The sequence below is a fragment of the Bicyclus anynana genome, chromosome 7 (genome assembly GCF_947172395.1).
Source record: "Bicyclus anynana chromosome 7, ilBicAnyn1.1, whole genome shotgun sequence".
In the NCBI taxonomy this organism is placed as follows: domain Eukaryota; kingdom Metazoa; phylum Arthropoda; class Insecta; order Lepidoptera; family Nymphalidae; genus Bicyclus; species Bicyclus anynana.
The window spans coordinates 14,594,568-14,614,274 of NC_069089.1; the positions used below are offsets into that span (position 1 = coordinate 14,594,568).

At 35.9% G+C, this 19,707-nt stretch overlaps 1 protein-coding gene across 1 annotated transcript in view; it reads left to right on the top strand.

The window, feature by feature from the left end:
• The window catches only part of LOC112045230 (cardioacceleratory peptide receptor), a 129,188-nt gene that overhangs the window by 88,029 nt on the left and 21,452 nt on the right, over positions 1–19,707 (top strand). The window contains exon 2 of the mRNA XM_024081334.2: positions 14,657–14,765. Within this exon, the coding sequence (XP_023937102.1) occupies positions 14,661–14,765 (105 nt within the window). The 5' untranslated portion in view covers positions 14,657–14,660. The remainder of the gene's footprint in view (positions 1–14,656; positions 14,766–19,707) is intronic.

Below are 19,707 nucleotides of genomic sequence, written 5' to 3' on the forward strand. Positions count from 1 at the left end.
TCATATACGCACTGCAAAGATGTGGAATGCTCTTCTAGCTTCCGTTTCCCCACCATCTACAACATGGGTATCTTCAAGTCAAGAGTGAATAGGCATCTTCTAGGCAAGCGCGTTCCACCATAGGCTGCATCATCGCTTACCGTCAGACGTGATTGCAGCTAAGCGCTTGCTTATACAAAAAAAAAAAAAAAATCAACCTTTCATTAAGAAAATATCATAACATGAATCAAAATAACCTCCTGGCTCATGCAAACCGACAAGCGAGTTTCAGAAACTGCGACACTCAAATACAATAAATTAAAATGTAAAAGGAACGCTTCTTTAATGTCTCCATTTTGTTCGCGCTGCGGGAATAACTGGTAATAACGGGTAATAAATGGTAATAACGGGCAATATCCGGTAATCCTTTGAATTGGTAAGTGATGTCGGGATTACGGCGTTGACGGATAAACTGAGTGTCGCGTATTGCTCACTGCAATTTAAAGTGTTTGTAAGCGAGTGATCGATGCATTAGCTTACTGACCTGAATACGTGAACATTTTGTTGTGTTTTGAGGGATATTTAAAGATTTTGATGATCAAAATGGAAGGAAAATGTGATCAACTTGAAGCAACGTTATTTTTAGGATTCCGTTCCTCAAAAGTTATAAATGGAAACCCTCTAAGATCACTTAGTTACCCACCTGTCTGATCTCTCAGTCAAAAGTGAGTGTCTGTATATTACGCTGAGGTTAGGTAAAACCATACACTTGCAAAATTTTCCAACGAAAAAAAACGAACGCTTTGCCGCTAAAAACGTACCTATATTTTTACAATCTCTAGGAAATCATATTGATAGGGTACATTCCGTCGACAAAACCTATGAAGTTTAGAAAGTATTTCAGGAAAAATCTGTACATTTGTGATTAAATTATAATAATACAGTACTTTTTTAAAGCTCTGTTTTATGATTCATATACTGACAAGTCGATCGTGTTATAGATTTTGAATAGATATAAGTAGGATTAAATATTGTACTAACACCTAAATTATGTTTAATGGTTACTAACACTACTATGATCCTCTTTGTGAGTCGAAATAAAAGATTTTTATTTATTATTTATTATAGCAAGTAATTATGTACGGAATCGTCGGTAAGCTAATCCAACTCGAACTCAATTTTAAAATTGTCCGGTTTTTAGTTTATTCCGAGAAGTATTTGCTTAAGCGTTATTAGCCATTTATAATGGCAAACTGCAGAGCCAGGACTTTCCCAAGAAAGCCTTCAGAGTTAAGTCTAACCACGCTACCCAATTAGGGTGATAAAGTTCGTAAAAAATGGCTAGTTGGTTATGTTCCGAATAATTCTAATCATAATTATGCATTATGTAAATTGTGTGGTACTATTATAGATTTTGTTAAGTTTCTTATTATGTATACAAAGAAACTTCTTATAATATTTTTCATGTATCTACTATAAATAGATCTTAACATCCGTTTAACGCTGGCTGGCGGCCCATTTCCAACGGGATTACAGCTTTGATGGATAAACGAGTGCCGCCCCAATCGCACGTCGCTTATGGAGCGCAAACTGTTTTATAAAAAGCGCACTGTTTTGTTGCAGAAAGATTAAGCCATATTTATAGTAATAAAAACATTTATATACTGTATTTATTGTTTTATACATATTAGGAAACGCTTGACTGCAATCACGCCTAATGGTAAGCGATGATGAAGTCTATGATGAAAGAATAAGCCTTTCACTCTTCGATTCACTCTCGACTTGAAGATTTAGGACACGTCATATTGAAGGTAGAGTTTTTACCCCAGGATCTCCGTCTTGTAAATCCACCATGTACGCCTACGCCATGGAGGATGGTATTTTAAGATACCATGCATCGTATTTCGTACCATACGTTTGTACGGTTGAAATTTAAAGTAAAATCTTCAGTATAAAGTAAAATCTACAAATATATTTTTGGACTTCAATTTATAATCATCATTATCAACCCATATTCAGCTCACTGCTGAGCTCGAGTCTCCTCTCAGAATGAGAGGAGTTAGGCCAATAGTCCACCACGCTGGCCCAACGCGGATTGCCAATCCGCATAGGCAGAGAATGAAGAAAATTCTCTGGTATGTAGGTTTCCTCACGATGTTTTTCCTTCACCGTTTGAGACACGAGATGTTTAATTTCTCAAACTGCACACAACTGAAAACTGGTAATAAATGCACCGGACCTAATTCGAACCCATACCCTCCGGAATCGGAGGCAGAGGTCATTTCGACTGGGCTATCACGGCTCTTAAAACTCGCTCGAAAAACATATTGTAGCAATATCATCCCCTGCCATTCGTTTCTAGTAACTTTCTAGCCGATAAGTGGCTTACTGCACTATTGTAGTCCATGTAGTCACTGTCCAACATATCTGTTATCAAAAGAGAATCTCGCATTGTGACGGGAATAGAAATATAAAATTACTAGAGAATATGCTATTTTCGTCTCATCTATCAGTGTAGAGTAAAGGAAACTAAAATAGTGCTGCACACAATTGGATTAGTCTTGTGTATCGCGTGTAAAGAAATAATGACATAGTAACATCACTAGTAACAAATAAACCTGTATTATACTAGTCGACATCCTACGGTTTCACCCCGTTTCCGTGAGAATACGGGGATAAAATATAGCTTATGACACTCACAAATAATGTGGCTTTCTAGATGTAAGTGAATTTTCTAAATCGGTTTAGTAGACTACACTGTATTACACCACAAACTTTACATCTGTATAGTATTAGTATATAAATAGCTTACATGGACCTTGTAGCACCTAAAACATTACGTACAAAACAGCAAACTAATAAAAACATTCAAATTCGAAATAAATTCAATATTAAGCGTTACTACCGAGCAGCAAATATCAAAGCAGCCTATTTGTTAGCATTAATCATGTAATCTCCTAACATCAGGTAGAATACAATTCCTATATTTGAATACAACTCAATTTATTATACATATAAAAAAAGCCTCCATGAAAAAAAAAATTGTATGTTGGATACTTGCTCGACATCCTACTAATATTATAAACGCGAAAGTTTGAATGGATGTTTAGATAGATGTTTGGATGTTTGTTACTCTTTCACACCTCGACTTCAGAACCGAATTAGCTGACATTTGGCATTGAGATATATTATAGCATGAATAAACACATAGGCTACTTTTTACCCCGGAAAATCCGTGGTTCCCGAGGGATTTGTAAAAAGTAAATACCACGCGGGTGAAGTCACGGGCGTCCGCTAGTAAATATATAATTCGCATTCAATATCTCAAAAGTACATTTGAGAATCTCAATATAAGAGTCCGTGAAAAGTAAAAGCTAGATGTAGAACGCTAAATCTACGTTTTCATTAGCTTTAAAAACGTCCCTAAATGAGATTAGATTACCTTTGATGAGAGGTCCGCTAAAATGGACGTGATTCGACAATAAAGCACTGAGTTGTCCACCGTTCCAGAGAATGTTTCATCACATTAATTAGGTAATTATACGAAATAGAGAGAACAAGAAATACTGCCGTAGATAAATACACAGATAAAAAATGTCTCCTGTGCCTCCATAATAAATGACGCACTTACACTGATTACTGGAAATGTAGAACTTATATTTGTTTTTTGTAAAGCCTAAGTAGCAATTGAAACAGATGGAATAGGGGATGATGTCTAAATGTTAATTCCCTGTCTACGTTTATGTATTTAATGTTGATCCAAGTAAGATATCGGCTTCCTTAGGGACAATGTTTTTAAGCTTTGTAGGTTTTTGTTATTTTAACAGTTTGAATCGCTAACATAGAGAAAAATGGCTTTAATGGTGCAGCTTTATGTGCTGTTTAGAAGCAACACCATGCTATATAAGGCGCTTCTATACTTACATACTAGTGCCGGAACTTCAAGTTAATGGTGTCTTATTTGCTACGCGGTCCATGTTTTTTTTGTCAAAGTATCTGCTGCTAAGTCTCAGTGTATCTGCTGGCTGAGTTTGCTGTGGTCTCTTCTCGGACCAAGGCGCTTTGGAACAGTTGCAACTTTAATTTTGAGTTTTCGGCATGTTAATATCATCATTATCATACACTAGCTGACGTCGCGCGGTTTCACCCGCGTGGTTTGTTCCCGTAGAATTACGGGGATAATATATAGTCTATAGCCTTCGTCGATGAATGGGCTATCTAACACTGAAAGAATTTTTCAAATCGGACCAGTAGTTTCTGAGATTAGCGCGTTCAATCAAACAAACAAACAAACTCTTCAGTTCCCGTAGAATTACGGGGATAATATATAGTCTATAGACTTCGTCGATGAATGGGCTATCTAACACTGAAAGAATTTTTCAAATCGGACCAGTAGTTCCTGAGATTAGCGCGTTCAATCAAACAAACAAACAAACGCTTCAGTTTCATAATTTAGTATAGAATATTATTACCTGACGTTTCGAGAATGCTTGCTAACTAAGCCTAATTGAAATAAATGAATATTGACTATTGACTAAGCTTAACTTAGCTGCGATCTCATCAATCCGATTTAAGCAATGCAGTGTATATTAATAATTACAAAAAATACAAAATTTGTTCGGAACCCCAGTGCATCAGTCAATTTGCAAGGGTTTTTAACTATCCCACTTCTGAACGCAAGTGTGTGCAACTGCTTTCAAAGAATAGTGAGAAATTATACTTTAAAAGTACTTAAATTCAACATTAGTCAATGTCTATTCTCAGACTTTAATATACAATAAAATATTCTGAATAGCGTCGCAGGATTTCTCTAAATCGCCGCGGCGGTACTTTGAAGCAATACTAAGAGCCTCGAAGATCGAAAGATAAAAAAAACGTATTAACTCCGGATACCGGTTCACTTGAAAACAAATTTAATTTCTGACTTCGGTTGCCCCAAATTTTATTTCCTTTGTCTCCCTTTTAAAAAGTTTATTTCGGATTTCTTAACCGTAATTTTTGATAATCATTATAGGAACATAATACTGTTTATTTTATAGATCTCTTTTACAATTTGTGATTGTCTTTTGAGTCTCATTTTCACTCAACCCATATTCGGCTCAATGCTTAGCTCGAGTCTCCTCTTAGATTGAAAAGGGTTAAGCCAATAGAGAATTCAGTAAATTCTTTGGTAGACAGGTTTCCTCACGATATTTTCATTTACTGCCTTCAGACACGTGATATTTATTTTCTTAAAATGCACACAACTGAAAAGTCGAGTCTCAAATATAAAAATACTAGAGGCCCGCGTAAAATTCAGTTTTTACAAATCGCACAAGATCCAGTGAAAGGCCAATTAAAATCGGTTCAGCCGCTCCAGAGATAATCCCGAACAAACAGATAGACAGACAGGTGAAAAAAATTGTTAATCTAAAGTTTATTCTACCTTCATTTCATATTTCGTCCAAATCGGTATAGTAGTTATACGTGATGGAGTAACACACACACTTACACACGAACTTTCGCTTATAATATTCATATAATAATATAAATATAATATATACATATCTACGATCGAGTAAGTGAATGCATTGTGTGCATGTAAATCCATGGTATCAAAAGGATTTATTTGACGAAGGTCTGACAAATTGTTATATCTCTGCTTACAGCCTCTATTGAGCAATTCCCTATAGAATACCACATGGTAAATCCGTTAAATTGATTTAGTGATTATAGACAAGTTGATGACCGCGAATTTGTGCGTGTAGTATACATTTTTCTAATTATTCTTATCCATTTTATTGCATTCGTTGTCCTTAGAACTTACTTAATTCCTTGAAAACGCCAGTAATCTTTCAATTAGATTTTGATATCGAAAATCTCTGAGCCTTAGTTAGTTAACCTAAGTTAAACCACAAAATGTCTTATTTTGTTTTTCGATCATGTAGGTATCGATACTCTTTATGGTCTCCACAAATCTTTATTAAATCCCATGAGAACTCATGATTTAATAAAGACTGAATTATGACGTCCTTATAAAGTTTGTAATATAAGAACACCTCATCTATGAACTTATCTTTTAAAATGCCAATCGAAGAAAACTAAAGGAAATCTTTCGAAATTATTCGTCGATAACTGAGGGTAGGTAACAACTTCTTTGAAAGTTCTGAATAAACTTCACCTCTTTTAAATATTACTGTAAAATCATACTTAGATCTACTTCACTAAAGTTTGCAGTAAGTTACTCGCCAGAGTAATATTTAACTTGCAATATAAAGATAGGTTAAACTTTACTGTGCGGTACGAGTATTAAAGTATGTACCAAAGATTTGATACTATTAGACATGTCACAGGTGATTTTGTGGACCCGTAACATATTACGTAATATAATATCGTTGTTATCTACCACCTACGAGTACCTACATGTAAACAAGTTTCATTTCAGCAGTTACTAGATTTAGAATAATTAAGAGGTGAGACTAAGTTAAGACTTAGGTACCTATCAAAATCATTAGCTAACTTTACTTAGGTATCGAAATCTTTAGTTTCCTTGTTAACATGATTATCGATCCTCATATATGGATTAATACATTCAGAGAGATATTATAAGTACTTATAGTTACCAGAAGAACCAGATGGAATGAGATCAATTTAGGTGAATGACATGGCCCTTTTATATTAAATGTATTGTATTCAAGCCCTTGAAAAATTCATTGGATGAGGAAAATCGTTGCATTTTTTTGTTACAACAAAGCTCTGTCTGCTCTCCTCTTGGATCTCTTGGGTAAATGACAATGACCCGTCATACCGCCACCATATTATAGAGATTTCACTGGCAATACTTGACATGGCATTCATAAAAAGCGTTCTAAAATGCACTAGAATCATGCCACACACGATCAAGCACACATCAAATCTGCAGCGCGCCTATGGATGTGAAAGTGAGAATAATTATCGAAAATTGGTTATGATTTCAATATTTTTTGTGTCTTTCATATCCATGCATAAGCGCGCTGCAGACTTAACGGTAAACTGGATCGGGCGTGGCTGCCGTTAGACCATACGCAGTATAATGGTAGGCGTCCACTGATCCTGATTTTCTATTTTACGGTAGATAAAATCAGTTCGATGCGATCCGCACGATGCGGATCAGTGGACGCACTTGTACGACTTTCTATACAAAGAATACTAAATTCAGTTGGATGCAATGCGATGCGTCTAATGCGTACGATGTGGATCAGTGGACGCCTGCCGTAAGTCAAGTGAATTCAAAGATAAACCTACCATTCCACATTGTTACGATCTTTTAAACAGACATTGAGTTTGTATAATTCTACATTCAGTATGCCCGCACCAGACGTTTTTTAGTGCCTGTATGCAGAGCTTGCAGTTGAAGCAAAATCCGCGTGAGCTTTTTATTGTTTTATTAAAAATCTCGGAAAACAGGCGTGCTGTTTCAGACATACAGTGGTTATTTTTAAACTAATGCTAGACTAGTCGGCATCATCAGCCTAGGTATTCTAATAGCCTTTAGGGCAAAGCAACTTCTCCTGATAGCGATATTGACAAAGATTTTATAATAGAGATATTTCACTAGCGCATCAAAACTGAGGCGAACAAAAGCGGCTAATTGACCACATTTCATTTAGTCGCACAGTAAACAACGAAAGTTATTTATAAAAATATTACCTAAATATCGAGTTGTGTGTTTAAGAACTTTATATGCATACATAAATAATGGAATCAAATACAAAATTGTGCATGTGTGCGCTCGGTGGAGTAGCTAAATTCGGCTCCCTTTTTGCGGTGATTTTGTAGGCACGTAAGACGTCTATAGTATAAAATGTCGTTGGATATGGAGCCTAAACACACCACACTGCTCTTTACTGCGATAATAAAAACTATTCGTCCTAGATAAAAATTGTGTTTTTTTTACTGACACACTGACTTCATAAATAAGGATTTTCCTTCGTAGTTTGAACTACCGCTCACTCTAAGATGTTTAAATTATAATTATTAGTAAAATATGTCCAAAGTTTCTAATCAAATTTCCTATTTTATGTAAACGAAGGGCTTGTAGATATCCCTTTTAATAGATTGTCTATAGAATAGATTAAGATGTCAAGATAGTTAGGAACCCACAAGAGCTCTTCTATAAACGAAATCAAGGTAGGCGTAACGGAACATCGAAATCACGACGTTGTAATATCAACCCAATTACATGAGGAATACATTTGCAAATTGCTTGTATCACTACTGAGCCCTTTGCATAATTTTGATAAAAGATAGTTAACTAAGATTGAATGACGGGTAATAAGGGCCTATGCTAACAAAATCCTGGATAACGTTTATCTGCTATAGAATTATACTTAGACGCTGGATTTCCTAATGTTTCCACAATTTCAATCGTTTTCAATTTAAAGTGTTTTTCAGATAGCATGGGTACGGTAACAGTTGCCTTATGTTTTTATTAAACGTAAGCTTATAGAAAAGTCATATTATAGTGTCAATGATTACGTAAATGTCAAAATTGCTTGGAAATGAAATGTATTACATGACAGGCTACTTATATACCTGTTGTTAAATGGTGATAAACTAAAAAAGGATAAACCTGGCCGAGTTTGTTGTGGGCTGTTCTCGGACCAAGGCGCGTTTGGAACCCTCGTAACTTTAATTTTAAGTTTTCGAATAATTATTGTCACCATTATCTTAAGTTTAATATTATTACCTGACGTTTCGAAAGAGCTTGTAAACTAAGCCTATTTGAAATAAATGAATTTTGACTTTGACTTTGACTTTATTTCGTTCATAATACGTACTATTATCGAGAATCGCGGCAAACTTTCAATAGTGAAACGAACTGTCACCGCATCCATGATATCTGAAAAACACTATAAGCCGTTACACTCTAATATCGAGATATTTCTGTGTACATTTTGTTATGTAAACAGCAAAATCCTTTCTACTTATTTTTAGGCAAATCCCACTTGTACGTGAATTAAGTAAAGCCTTTATAACTTTAAGATAATGGAAAAATAGTGAAATTCATAAAATATTGCTAATAATTCTTTATGGGTCGCCATTTCATAAATTAATTTACTCGTAAGATCTTAGATACATAAGGTGTCAAAGCGTAAGATCCTGAATTTATGAATAATTTATATATCAAATTAAATAAATCAATAAATATTGCCAGTGGGTGGCCTAAAAAAATTCAGTCCATAAAATTGTTAATTTAATTTTTTATTTGTTTAAAAACTGTGTGTTTATGTGTTAACTCTTCAGTAGTTTTTCCCCAATTTCAAACCAATAGAGTGAACGATAGAAATCAAAAAATCTATTATTTCCGTATCACAAATTCTCAATTTTTACCAATATGACGCTTTCGTACAAAACACCATTGAAATGTTAACTAACCCATCGAATCAAAATGAGACATTCGATTTCAGATTTTTGACAGCCTCCGTGACGCAGTGGTATGCGCAGTGGACCAGGGTTCGATCCCCGGCTGGGCCGATTGAGGTTTTCTTAATTGGTCCAGGTTTGACTATTGGGAGGCTTCGGCCGTGGCTAGTTACCACCCTACCAACAAAGACGTACCACCAAGCGATTTAGCGTTCCGGTATGATGTCGTGTAGAAACCGAAAGGGGTGTGGATTTTCATCCTCCTAACAAGTTAGCCCGCTTCTTTATCTAAGATTGCATCATCGCTAACCATCAGGTCAGATTGTAGTCAAGAGCTAACTTGTTGTTTATAAAAAAAAGAAAATAAGAACCGCATCAGGAAAACAGTTTAACATTTATTATCACTGTTTTTTATTATTGTTTTATTCATTTTCACAGTGATTTGTGCACGAGCAACAAAAATTGCTGTATCAATAGGGTTTGGGTTGTTGTTACGGGTTGTGGTACTATAAAGAGTAGCCTATGTGTTAATCCATACTATAATCTATCTCTACTGCAAATTTCAGGTATTTCGATTCTGTAGCCAAGGCGTGAAAGAGTAACAAACATTATCATCATCATCATCATCATCATATCAGCCGATGGACGTCCACTGCAGGACATACGCCTTTTGTAGGGACTTCCAAACATCACGATACTGAGCCATCTGCATCCAGCGAATTCCTGCGACTCGCTTGATGTCGTCAGTCCACCTGGTGGGGGGTCGGCCAACACTGCGCTTACTAGTGCGGGGTCGCCATTCCAGCACTTTGGGACCCCAACGTCCATCGGCTCTTCGAACTATGTGCCCCGCCCATTGCCACTTCAGCTTCGCAACTCGTTGAGCTATGTCTGTGACTTTGGTTCTTCTGCGGATCTCCTCATTTCTGATTCGATCACGCAGAGATACTCCTAACATAGCTCGTTCCATCGCCCGCTGTGTGACTCTGAGCCTTCTTATCAGGCCCATAGTTAGCGACCAAGTCTCGGAACCATAGGTAATCACATAACAAACATTAATACCATTAAAATCATCAGGTGTTCGCAAATCTCGGGAATCCGTGGATTTTTTGGGGATAAAAAGAGCCTTGTGTGTGTGTTATTCCAGAGTAAAACCTATTTCCATTCCAAATTTCAGGCGTTAAAGAGTAACAAACATCCAAACATCCATACAAACATTCGCGTCTATAATATTAGTAGGATGGATCAAATAATTATCGAGACTTGCCATTATAGTTATTTCCTCACTAAACCCAGCTCTGTAAAGTTGATATTATTTCAGCTATACAATTGCGTATAGAAGCTCGTTTGAAGAGCCCAAACTATACGTATACTATAGTTAAGCCAATACTTATTATACTCGTAGCTAAGGGTGGTGAATGCCTTATTTCTTGTCTTTTGCCTTGTGACCCATAATTTCGGCTGCAATTTCCCGATTCTTATTAGAATCGGGTCACCCCTATAACTGCTATTGAAGATGTGAAGAGATAGTAAGATTGATATTTTCATCTGTGTTCTCTTATTACGTAGCGTACCTATATGATTTCGGGTGAAAACTATTTTTATTTTTATAGACTTGTTTTTCCAAGCTTGATTAGAAGATACTACATATAGGTAAACGGATGTCCTATTTAGTATAGAAGAATGTATTTTATTCTGAAAGTCAACTAAAATGAAGTAAATTTATTTATTTCAAAGCACAAAAATTAATATTGACATAAAATTATGAAACATGGCTGAAAGTAATGAGCTACAACGTCAGAATAGGTATACCCGACTAGTTTCGATCCACGAACGTAACGTTAGTTACGTGAATTTTTGCGGTATTTCTTATATATCTACTCAAAATAGTTTAAGTTCTAAAATATCATTGACATCTGACGTCATAACTCAAAATCTATTATTTTTTAATTAACGAATATTTTGTTTTCTTTGGCTGACAACATTAAAGTAGGTACCCAACTAATGAAAGTTTATAAACTAAGGTAGTATATTTAGGAGGCATGCAAACCAGACAGTATTTAGGTAAATTCCCACATAATTAGATGTCCTTGTTACTACTATCCCAACTATAATGATCCAATAAATCTTGTCTCCTAACATCAACAAGACATAAGCATATCGATCGTAGGTAACAGGACGTCGCGTCGAGTAAAATGATTTTCTCAAAGTACCCTCTTAACCCACTTTTAAATCGCTTGTCAAAAACCGACTCTTGTAAAGCCAAGTTAGATTATTACGGCAAAATGCTTCTACATAATTTCCTGCGATCTGTGAGTGGTTTTCTTAGCGGAATTTCAAGAAAATTTTACGATGGAGGCGTATTTTTATAGCGTTTAACCAACTTTGGAATATAGGTAATGAATTCTTGATTATTTTTTTATTGTTTTATGCAAAGTTTTATGTTTACCGACGAGAGCATTTTGTAGGATATGCCCATTTTGTTAAGAGTAGTGTCAAAAGTGTTTGGGTTGCCACTAATATCACCAGGGTCATTTTTCTATTTGTAACTAGATACTAAATCGTCTAAAGACTACATAACCTTCATATGAGTCAACTTTGTTAAAACAATATCGATGTGTCTTATTAAAGTATGTACACAAATATAGCTTTGTTTTAGTAATGCAGATAAGTTTGTTGAGAGTTTAAACTTAATTTGTTTCATTATTTATTTTTCTCATGTATATTATATTTATGTACCTATATACAATGTTATCGATTTTATCTGTTGTATAACTAATATCGTCGTCGTCGTCATCAATCCATATTCGGCTCACTGCTGAGCTCGAGTCTCTCAGAATGAGAGGGGTAAGGCCAATAGTCCACCACGCTGGCCCAATGCGGATTGGCAGACTTCACACACGCAGAGAATTAAGATAATTCTCTGGTATGCAGGTTTCCTCACGATGTTTTCCTTCACTGATTGTGACACGTGATATTTAATTTCATGAAATGCACACAACTCAAAAGTTGGAGGTGCATGCTCCGGACCGTATTCGAACCCACACCCTTCGGAATCGGAGGCAGAGGTCATATCCATTGGGCTATCACGGCTATAACTAATATCTACCTATATAATAACGACAAGTTGCAGTCAAATGATTGATTTATATACCTATGCACACGATACTTTATACGATTTATTTTGACGGCCTCCGCGGCGCAGTGTTATGCACGGTGGATTTCCAAGACGGAGGTCCTGGGTTCGATCCCGGCTGGGCACGTTGAGACTTTCTTAATTTGTCCAGGTCTGGCTGGTGAAAGGCTTCGGCCGTGGCTAGTTACCACCCTACCGGCAAAGACGTACCGCCAAGCAATTTAACGTTCCGGTACGATGCCGTGTAGAAACCGAAAGGGGTGTGGATTTTCATCCTCCTCCTAACAAGTTAGTCCGCTTCCATCTTAGACTGCATCATCACTTACCATCAGGTGAGATTGTAGTCAAGGGCTAACTTGTAAAGAATAAAAAAAAATACGTTTGTAAGAGGCGGCGGGAAATGTAACTCTAGGTTTACTAACACAGCACTTTAATATTATAACTCTTGGAACATCAGACAAGTCGTGAAACTTCAATCGTCCAATCTACTGATCGGTTAAAATGCGGTGTTTCTACTTTACTATCAAATGAATAACAAAAACCTCGTACTGCGTAATACTTTCTCACAAAATTTTCCATATTAACAAAAACTGTATAAGATAAGATTAAAGCAATATCATAACATATAAAGTTCAAACAGCAACATAACAGATACTTATAAAAATATAAACTCTTTGGAGCAGTTTTTGAAATATTTCACACCAAAGTTCCGGGCTCGTAAAAATTTATTTTACGACCTGACAAGAATGCAATGTAAATCTTTCGTTGTTTATACTAAAACACGCGTTTATACATAAAATGTTTAGCCGCTGGTGAGTTAAAATAAGCTGAATTTGCACTTATGGGCTTAGAGTCTGCGATTGTCAGACTTACCTCATTCTATGAACATAGAATGTTTAATAATAAAAATAAAGAGATGGAAGGAGACCTTAAGAAGCTTTCGCTTAACTGTTGGATCAACAATCGGATACAGAAGGCGCGTGTGAAGTGATTCTTGAGATGGCTACTAGGCTATCACGACTCGTTAGGCATTATTATGCTTAATTAACTTTTGTTGTTTACTACGCGACCAAATAAAATTAAGACAATTGGGTTTGATCGCTTCGACTTCGACGCACTAGTATCATATCTAATAGTAAGAAATCACTGTACCTGTATACTGTAATATTATGTTGTTCTCTAATAGAATTTATCTACAAATGTTCGGACTTTTATTACTATATTTTTATTGTATGTAATAAAAATGTAGGAAATGATGTAACACTATAGGGTCTATAGACCTTCATAAGTTTATTTATATAGATATCAATAAAAATATTATTTATAGTTTTTACTATGATAAATAAAGATAAGACCACTTACGTTACGGTATACCCGTATGAGGTTGAAAAATTAAATTTTTTTAGGATATATTTCATAGAATTGCCTTTAATGGAACTATGTACTCGCTCTGTCGGTCTGGTTTGGTGGTAGGCATCGGCCGTTGCTAGATATCACCCCACCGGCAAAGACGTATCGCCAAGCGATTTGGCGTTCCGGTACGATCCGCTGAAAAACCGTCACAGGTGGGTTCCAGTTAAAATCGGTCTAGCCTTTTTAAAGATTTGCCCAGACAAACTGAAAATAAAACGATAATAATACATAATCAAAAGTTTGATTATGTATTATTATCGTGTCATTAAGCAAAACATTTGTTTTGAAATCGCAGAGAAACTCTTAAATTTTAATTACAATAGCAGATGCCACGTGGTTTGACACACGTAGTTCCCGTGCCCGTAAGAATACGGAGATAAAATATAGCCTATAGAATTCGGGGATAGTGCAGCTTCCCAACAGTGAAAGAATTTTGCAAATCGATTCAGTAGTTTTGGAGCCTAATCAATACAAACAAACAAATATTTCCTCTTTATAATATTGGTATAGAAGTATTTATATGTAGCTATTGATATTCTATTCTTCTGGTGACAGAAGGGTTGACTTATTTTTTGCGCAAAGCATCAGCCTGGCTGTCCAGCGCGGAAATGCAGCCAGTATTCTTGCCACCATTCCACGTGGGCATGATTTGTATAATTATTAGGATAAGTTAGCTTAAGTTCCTTATTGTATTCTTTCTCACTATTGATTTATATTGATTATCAAATTGTGTTTCTTTTACAGAACCATGGACCCCGAGCTGACAGTGGAGGAGTTTGGAGAAATGACAACAACTACCTCACCTTTTCTAATGAACGGAACTGAGAACCTCAATGTTTACTACTTTTACGATGTAAGTATTGAAGTCGATATTATGAATATTATTAAAGCAATTTAAGAAAGAATTAGGAACATATCCTAATAGCTATACCTACTAAATCATGCCCACGTGGGAATGGTGGGAAGAATACTTCTCTTCTCGGCGGCAGCCAATGGAAGTCGACTGCAGTGGGTGACCGCCGCCGACAGCCTCCGGGATTCGTCTGCAGTCGGCGACGCCGTCTGCAGTTGAGTACCGTTGGCTGCCTCCAAGACGTCGCTAACTGCAGTCAGCCACGCCGTCGCCTGCCGCCGAGACGTCGCCGACTGCAGTTGACTGCGGTCGTCGGTAAAGTTGCCGCTCGTGTAAATGAACCCTAACACATCATTTTCAAAGTCCAGACTGGACTAAAAATAAAAAAAAATTATAAATAAAAATGATTTTCTTATACACCTTCTGTGAAACAGCTTTTATGATGATAATATCTCGAAAACTTTTATGCATAATATCTTCCCAACTTCGGGCTGAGAATTTTATTGAAAATTTCGTATAAGAAAGAAAACCTCTTTAAGCATCTAATACAGCCTGACACAGGATTCGAACCCTGGACCTCGACATCTGAAACCACTAACTATTGAACCAACGAGGCAGTCCACTACCATCTAAATCAACCGCCTACGCGGTTATTAGCTTCCATAATACCCACTGAAAGGTTTCAATCCAGTAATGGATGCGGAGCTATCGTGTAAATGACGGACGCACGATAACTTATCGCACGCCCACTATCTGGCAAAAGCAGGCTTTTAATACTGTGGTATACTACTGTATACTGTACAGATAAGGATTATTTTAATTAGTGAAATGTAAAAGCTTAGATTCCATGACGTCGCACTTTTTGACAGTCGACCGGGGACGTTATTAATTTTTTTATGACCCAATTTTGCAACGTCAGTCTGTTAATGTGTCATTTTTCTGCCGTATTGGTCCCGTGAGTGGCTGGTATGTACAATAAGGTACTGGTTTCGAATCCATTTGACAGCATTCGTAGTGCAGTGGTATGCGCGGTGGATTTACAAGATGGAGGTCCTTGGTTCGATCCCTGGCTGGGTCAAAATTATTAATTACTAAAGAACTTACTTTATGACCACTCCTCTAGTTTTATTAGCGAAGTAAAAAGATAAAGAAATCAACAACTGATTGGCGATAAGTCAAAATATATTCGTTTAGGACAATTTAAATTTTTTCACGAATATATTTACCTAGGTACTTACTTTTTGCAACAAACTTGTCTCGTTTAATTACAGAGTGCAGGCAATAAGTTGCTCCCTTTTTTGAGGGAAAGATCCAACCGTCTATTTACTTTTCTATTCTACGTTAGTTAGAGTATTAGTTTGATGAATTAATACAGATAAAATATAATAAATAACTTCAGCGTGTAATATCATCAGTATTTTATGTAGGATATAAATACATACAATATAGAGTTAAAGATAACAAAACAATACAGATAATACTCGTACAAAACGAGATACATTATTGCCAACAGTTGCGAGAACATTAAGCCATTAATTCTGTACTGACACAGAATCTTACGAAGGATGGAGTTTAAAACAATCAACGCGTGCGTAAAATTAAAACGGTAACAATTAAGAACATGACACACTTACTTTCATAAACGCCGCTTTTTGTGTTGTAGTTATTAAAAAAAAAGAGCTTTTTGTGACTAAGTTCGTCGTTCTTGAGGTATAAATAACACACTAACTCTACAATTGATGGCACATGGCAGCACATTGTACGACCTGTTTCTTGCATGTCCATGTCGATCTATGTTAACCCTTAACTGTTTTCATGTTGAATTTATCAACCCGTGTAAAAAACACGGCGTGTGCCTCAAGGCCTTTCGATCCTAGGTACCTGTCGAAAATACGCCAAATCTGGCGTTTGGCGTTTGGTATTTGGCGTTTGGCAGCAATACAGCATTGGAACATTATCGACTATTTTCATACATTAATGGGCCCAAATTTAATGAATGAACCTATAAAATGTCCAAAGTAGTATCATTTAATAAATAATAATATCAGTTTTAGACTAGTTTAATTTCAGTTATAATGATAGTTGCATAATCAAGATATGGGCAATGATGTACATTACAGCACAATGTCAAAAACACAGTACATTTCCAAAAAATATTAGCAAATGTTTAAATATTTTGATTTAAGATTCTAAGAAGAATTTTCCGTCATTTAGTTTTTTTTGTTACGTGCTGGGCCCAAAATGGTCGGTCTCCATTGACTTACAATGGAAATATATGGCCGTAGGTAGTGTGTAGTATGCCAGTAGGTTAGTGCTACGCTCTTATTTGACCCACACATCGTTCGACATGGAACCGAATGGTGTGTTGTTTATGTCTCCAGCCTAACAATATTTGGCACGCGCTGGTCGTTTATCAAGTCAATTCGTATTCGATTTGGACCGACAAAGCGTGAGCTGCTGTCAATATTGTTGGATTTATGTGACCGCGTCCTATGCGTGAAAACATATCAATTATTATGGCTTATTGGTACTACTTGGGTTGTTTGAAATAAACAGCTATATAAAACAAAGATTTTCCTACAAAGGATATTATTAAAATTTGCCCCAGGCTATCCAAACATTATAATAAATTATGTATTTATTTATATCCTTTATTTGTACACCACAACATAAAACAAAAGAGTACAAACAAAACAAGGAAGGAACAGTATACAAAAGGCGAAATTAATTAAAATACCAAAATATTTTATTTTTCAGATGTATACTGTGCTATTTCTGTTTCATACTCGTAGCAGATTGTTTTGAATTTAAATTTCAATCGATTTTTCATGTTCTTATCAAATGATTGTTGTCGTTGTCCAATTAACGTCAGACGACAGTGGCGGCGTTTGAGTCATAGCGTAGCTCTTAGCCCTCATTCGCACGAGAGCTTTTTTAACGAACGTTAAAAAAGCGTTTAAATACAACAAATGCATTCCTAAGTAGGTATAAATGTTCACATGGTAGCGTTTTTAAACGCAACGTTTTTTTTCGAGCAGTATTGCATTTTCAATGTTGGGCATTGGAAATAGATCTTCATTTACTATATTTAAACGTACATTTTTATACCATATTTTTTAAAATATGACCAATTCACATTCCCCTTCAACTAGTCAGGAAAGGAGTGGGTACGTCAATAGATTAACGGGGCGGGGATCGAACTACCACCCTTCGGTGATGAGTCCGACCGCTCTTACCGTTGAGCTGCTGAGGCTCTAAACGAGTGTGTGAACAATTATGCTGGTCACAGTATCGTCGTATATCAACACTGTTTTCGATTGGACGCCGGGACAAGCGTGCCTGTCAATACGATTGAATTTATGAAGAATGAAATTTCCACTTCTCTGTGAATTTATGCCGCCGCATACATTGTGTGACGGGGCAGAGTGAAAATGTTTTTGGTTTTCAGTTTTCAAAATAGGGCATGTTTTCATTAATGTTACTTTTTAACCGACATCCACCCGAGTAGTTCCTGTTTCCATAAAAAAAAACGGAAATCAGGGGATAAAATATGACACTCACAAATGGGGCTTTCTTTGTACCTATTGGTAAAAAAGTTAAAATCAGCCTAGAGATCACAAACTGTGCCTTTATACAGGGTGCTCGGGAGTATTTCCCATAACTTCAAGGTGTTGACGAGTCCACTTATAGGAGCCGAACTGCATGTTTAACATTTTTTTAACTAAAAAATAAAAACTTTTTTGTTTTCATACAAAGTAATTTAAATAATTCCAACTATCCATGTAACACACGCCTTTATCTATCCTTGCATTTTAAAATACGTAAAACTTGACTACGTCATAATTATTAAATTTTTAAGATATTTTTAGTATTTACCACGAAAATATTATTTTTAGAACTTATGTTCCTTTTAAGGGACACATTTTTTAGGATCTATTTACAAAAGAAACCATTGACACATTCAAATGACACATTTTTAAGATCTTTTTACTATTTACCCCGAAAATAATAATTTTAGAACTTATGTTACTTCAAAATTTTTAATTCATTTTAAGTACTGAATATGAACCCAGCGTTATGGTAAATACTCCCGAGCATCCTGTATATTAATATTATAATGTTTTCAAAACCATTAACTAACTGAAATACTACTATGTGATACTAACCGCTGAAAGCTGCTATAAATTGTCATCGGTTTAAAAGCACAATGACTTTATGTTACCCTACTCGTCTGAAGGTAAGTGTTTGCATGGATTTTAGCCAAATTGGTTTCCGACTGTTCGAGCACTTAGTGATGTAGATAATTTAATTAATTACCTTATATTTATGAGGGCAGTTATGTTATACTGCTTTTGATTGCAACGTTGTTCGTTTTAATTTAGATTTTGTAACGCCTCATTCGCACGAGAGTTTTTTTAACGGACGTTAAAAAAGCGCTCAAATACAATGTATTTCCAAGTAAATGTTCACACGACAGCGCTTATAAAACACGACGCTTTTTTATCGAGTAGTGAGCATTTCCAATTTTAGTCGTTGGAAATACGAGTAGACTATATATATCCAAATTCATACGCTACCCCCGCCAACGCTGGTTTTAACGCATCGCTTTATAACTCTCGTGCGAATGAGGTCTAAATCATCAAAAATGTCGTAAAACGTTTTAGCAAACTTTTTTTGATAAAGTAATGATTTCATTATTAAAGAAGAATTATCAAGATTTCTTTACATATAAGTAATTACCTAATTGCCGGGTGGTTAGGGTAGGCCTGGGCCGGGGATGAACCTTTACGTATGACTAAATATAAAAAGCTTTTCCCTTTTAGGGGAAGGATATAATAAAATAAGATCGCCAAGTATATACTTCCATACGCATACCTATACATACCTTTTTTTTTTTCTTTACAAGTTAGCCCTTGACTACAATCTCACCTGATAGTAAGTG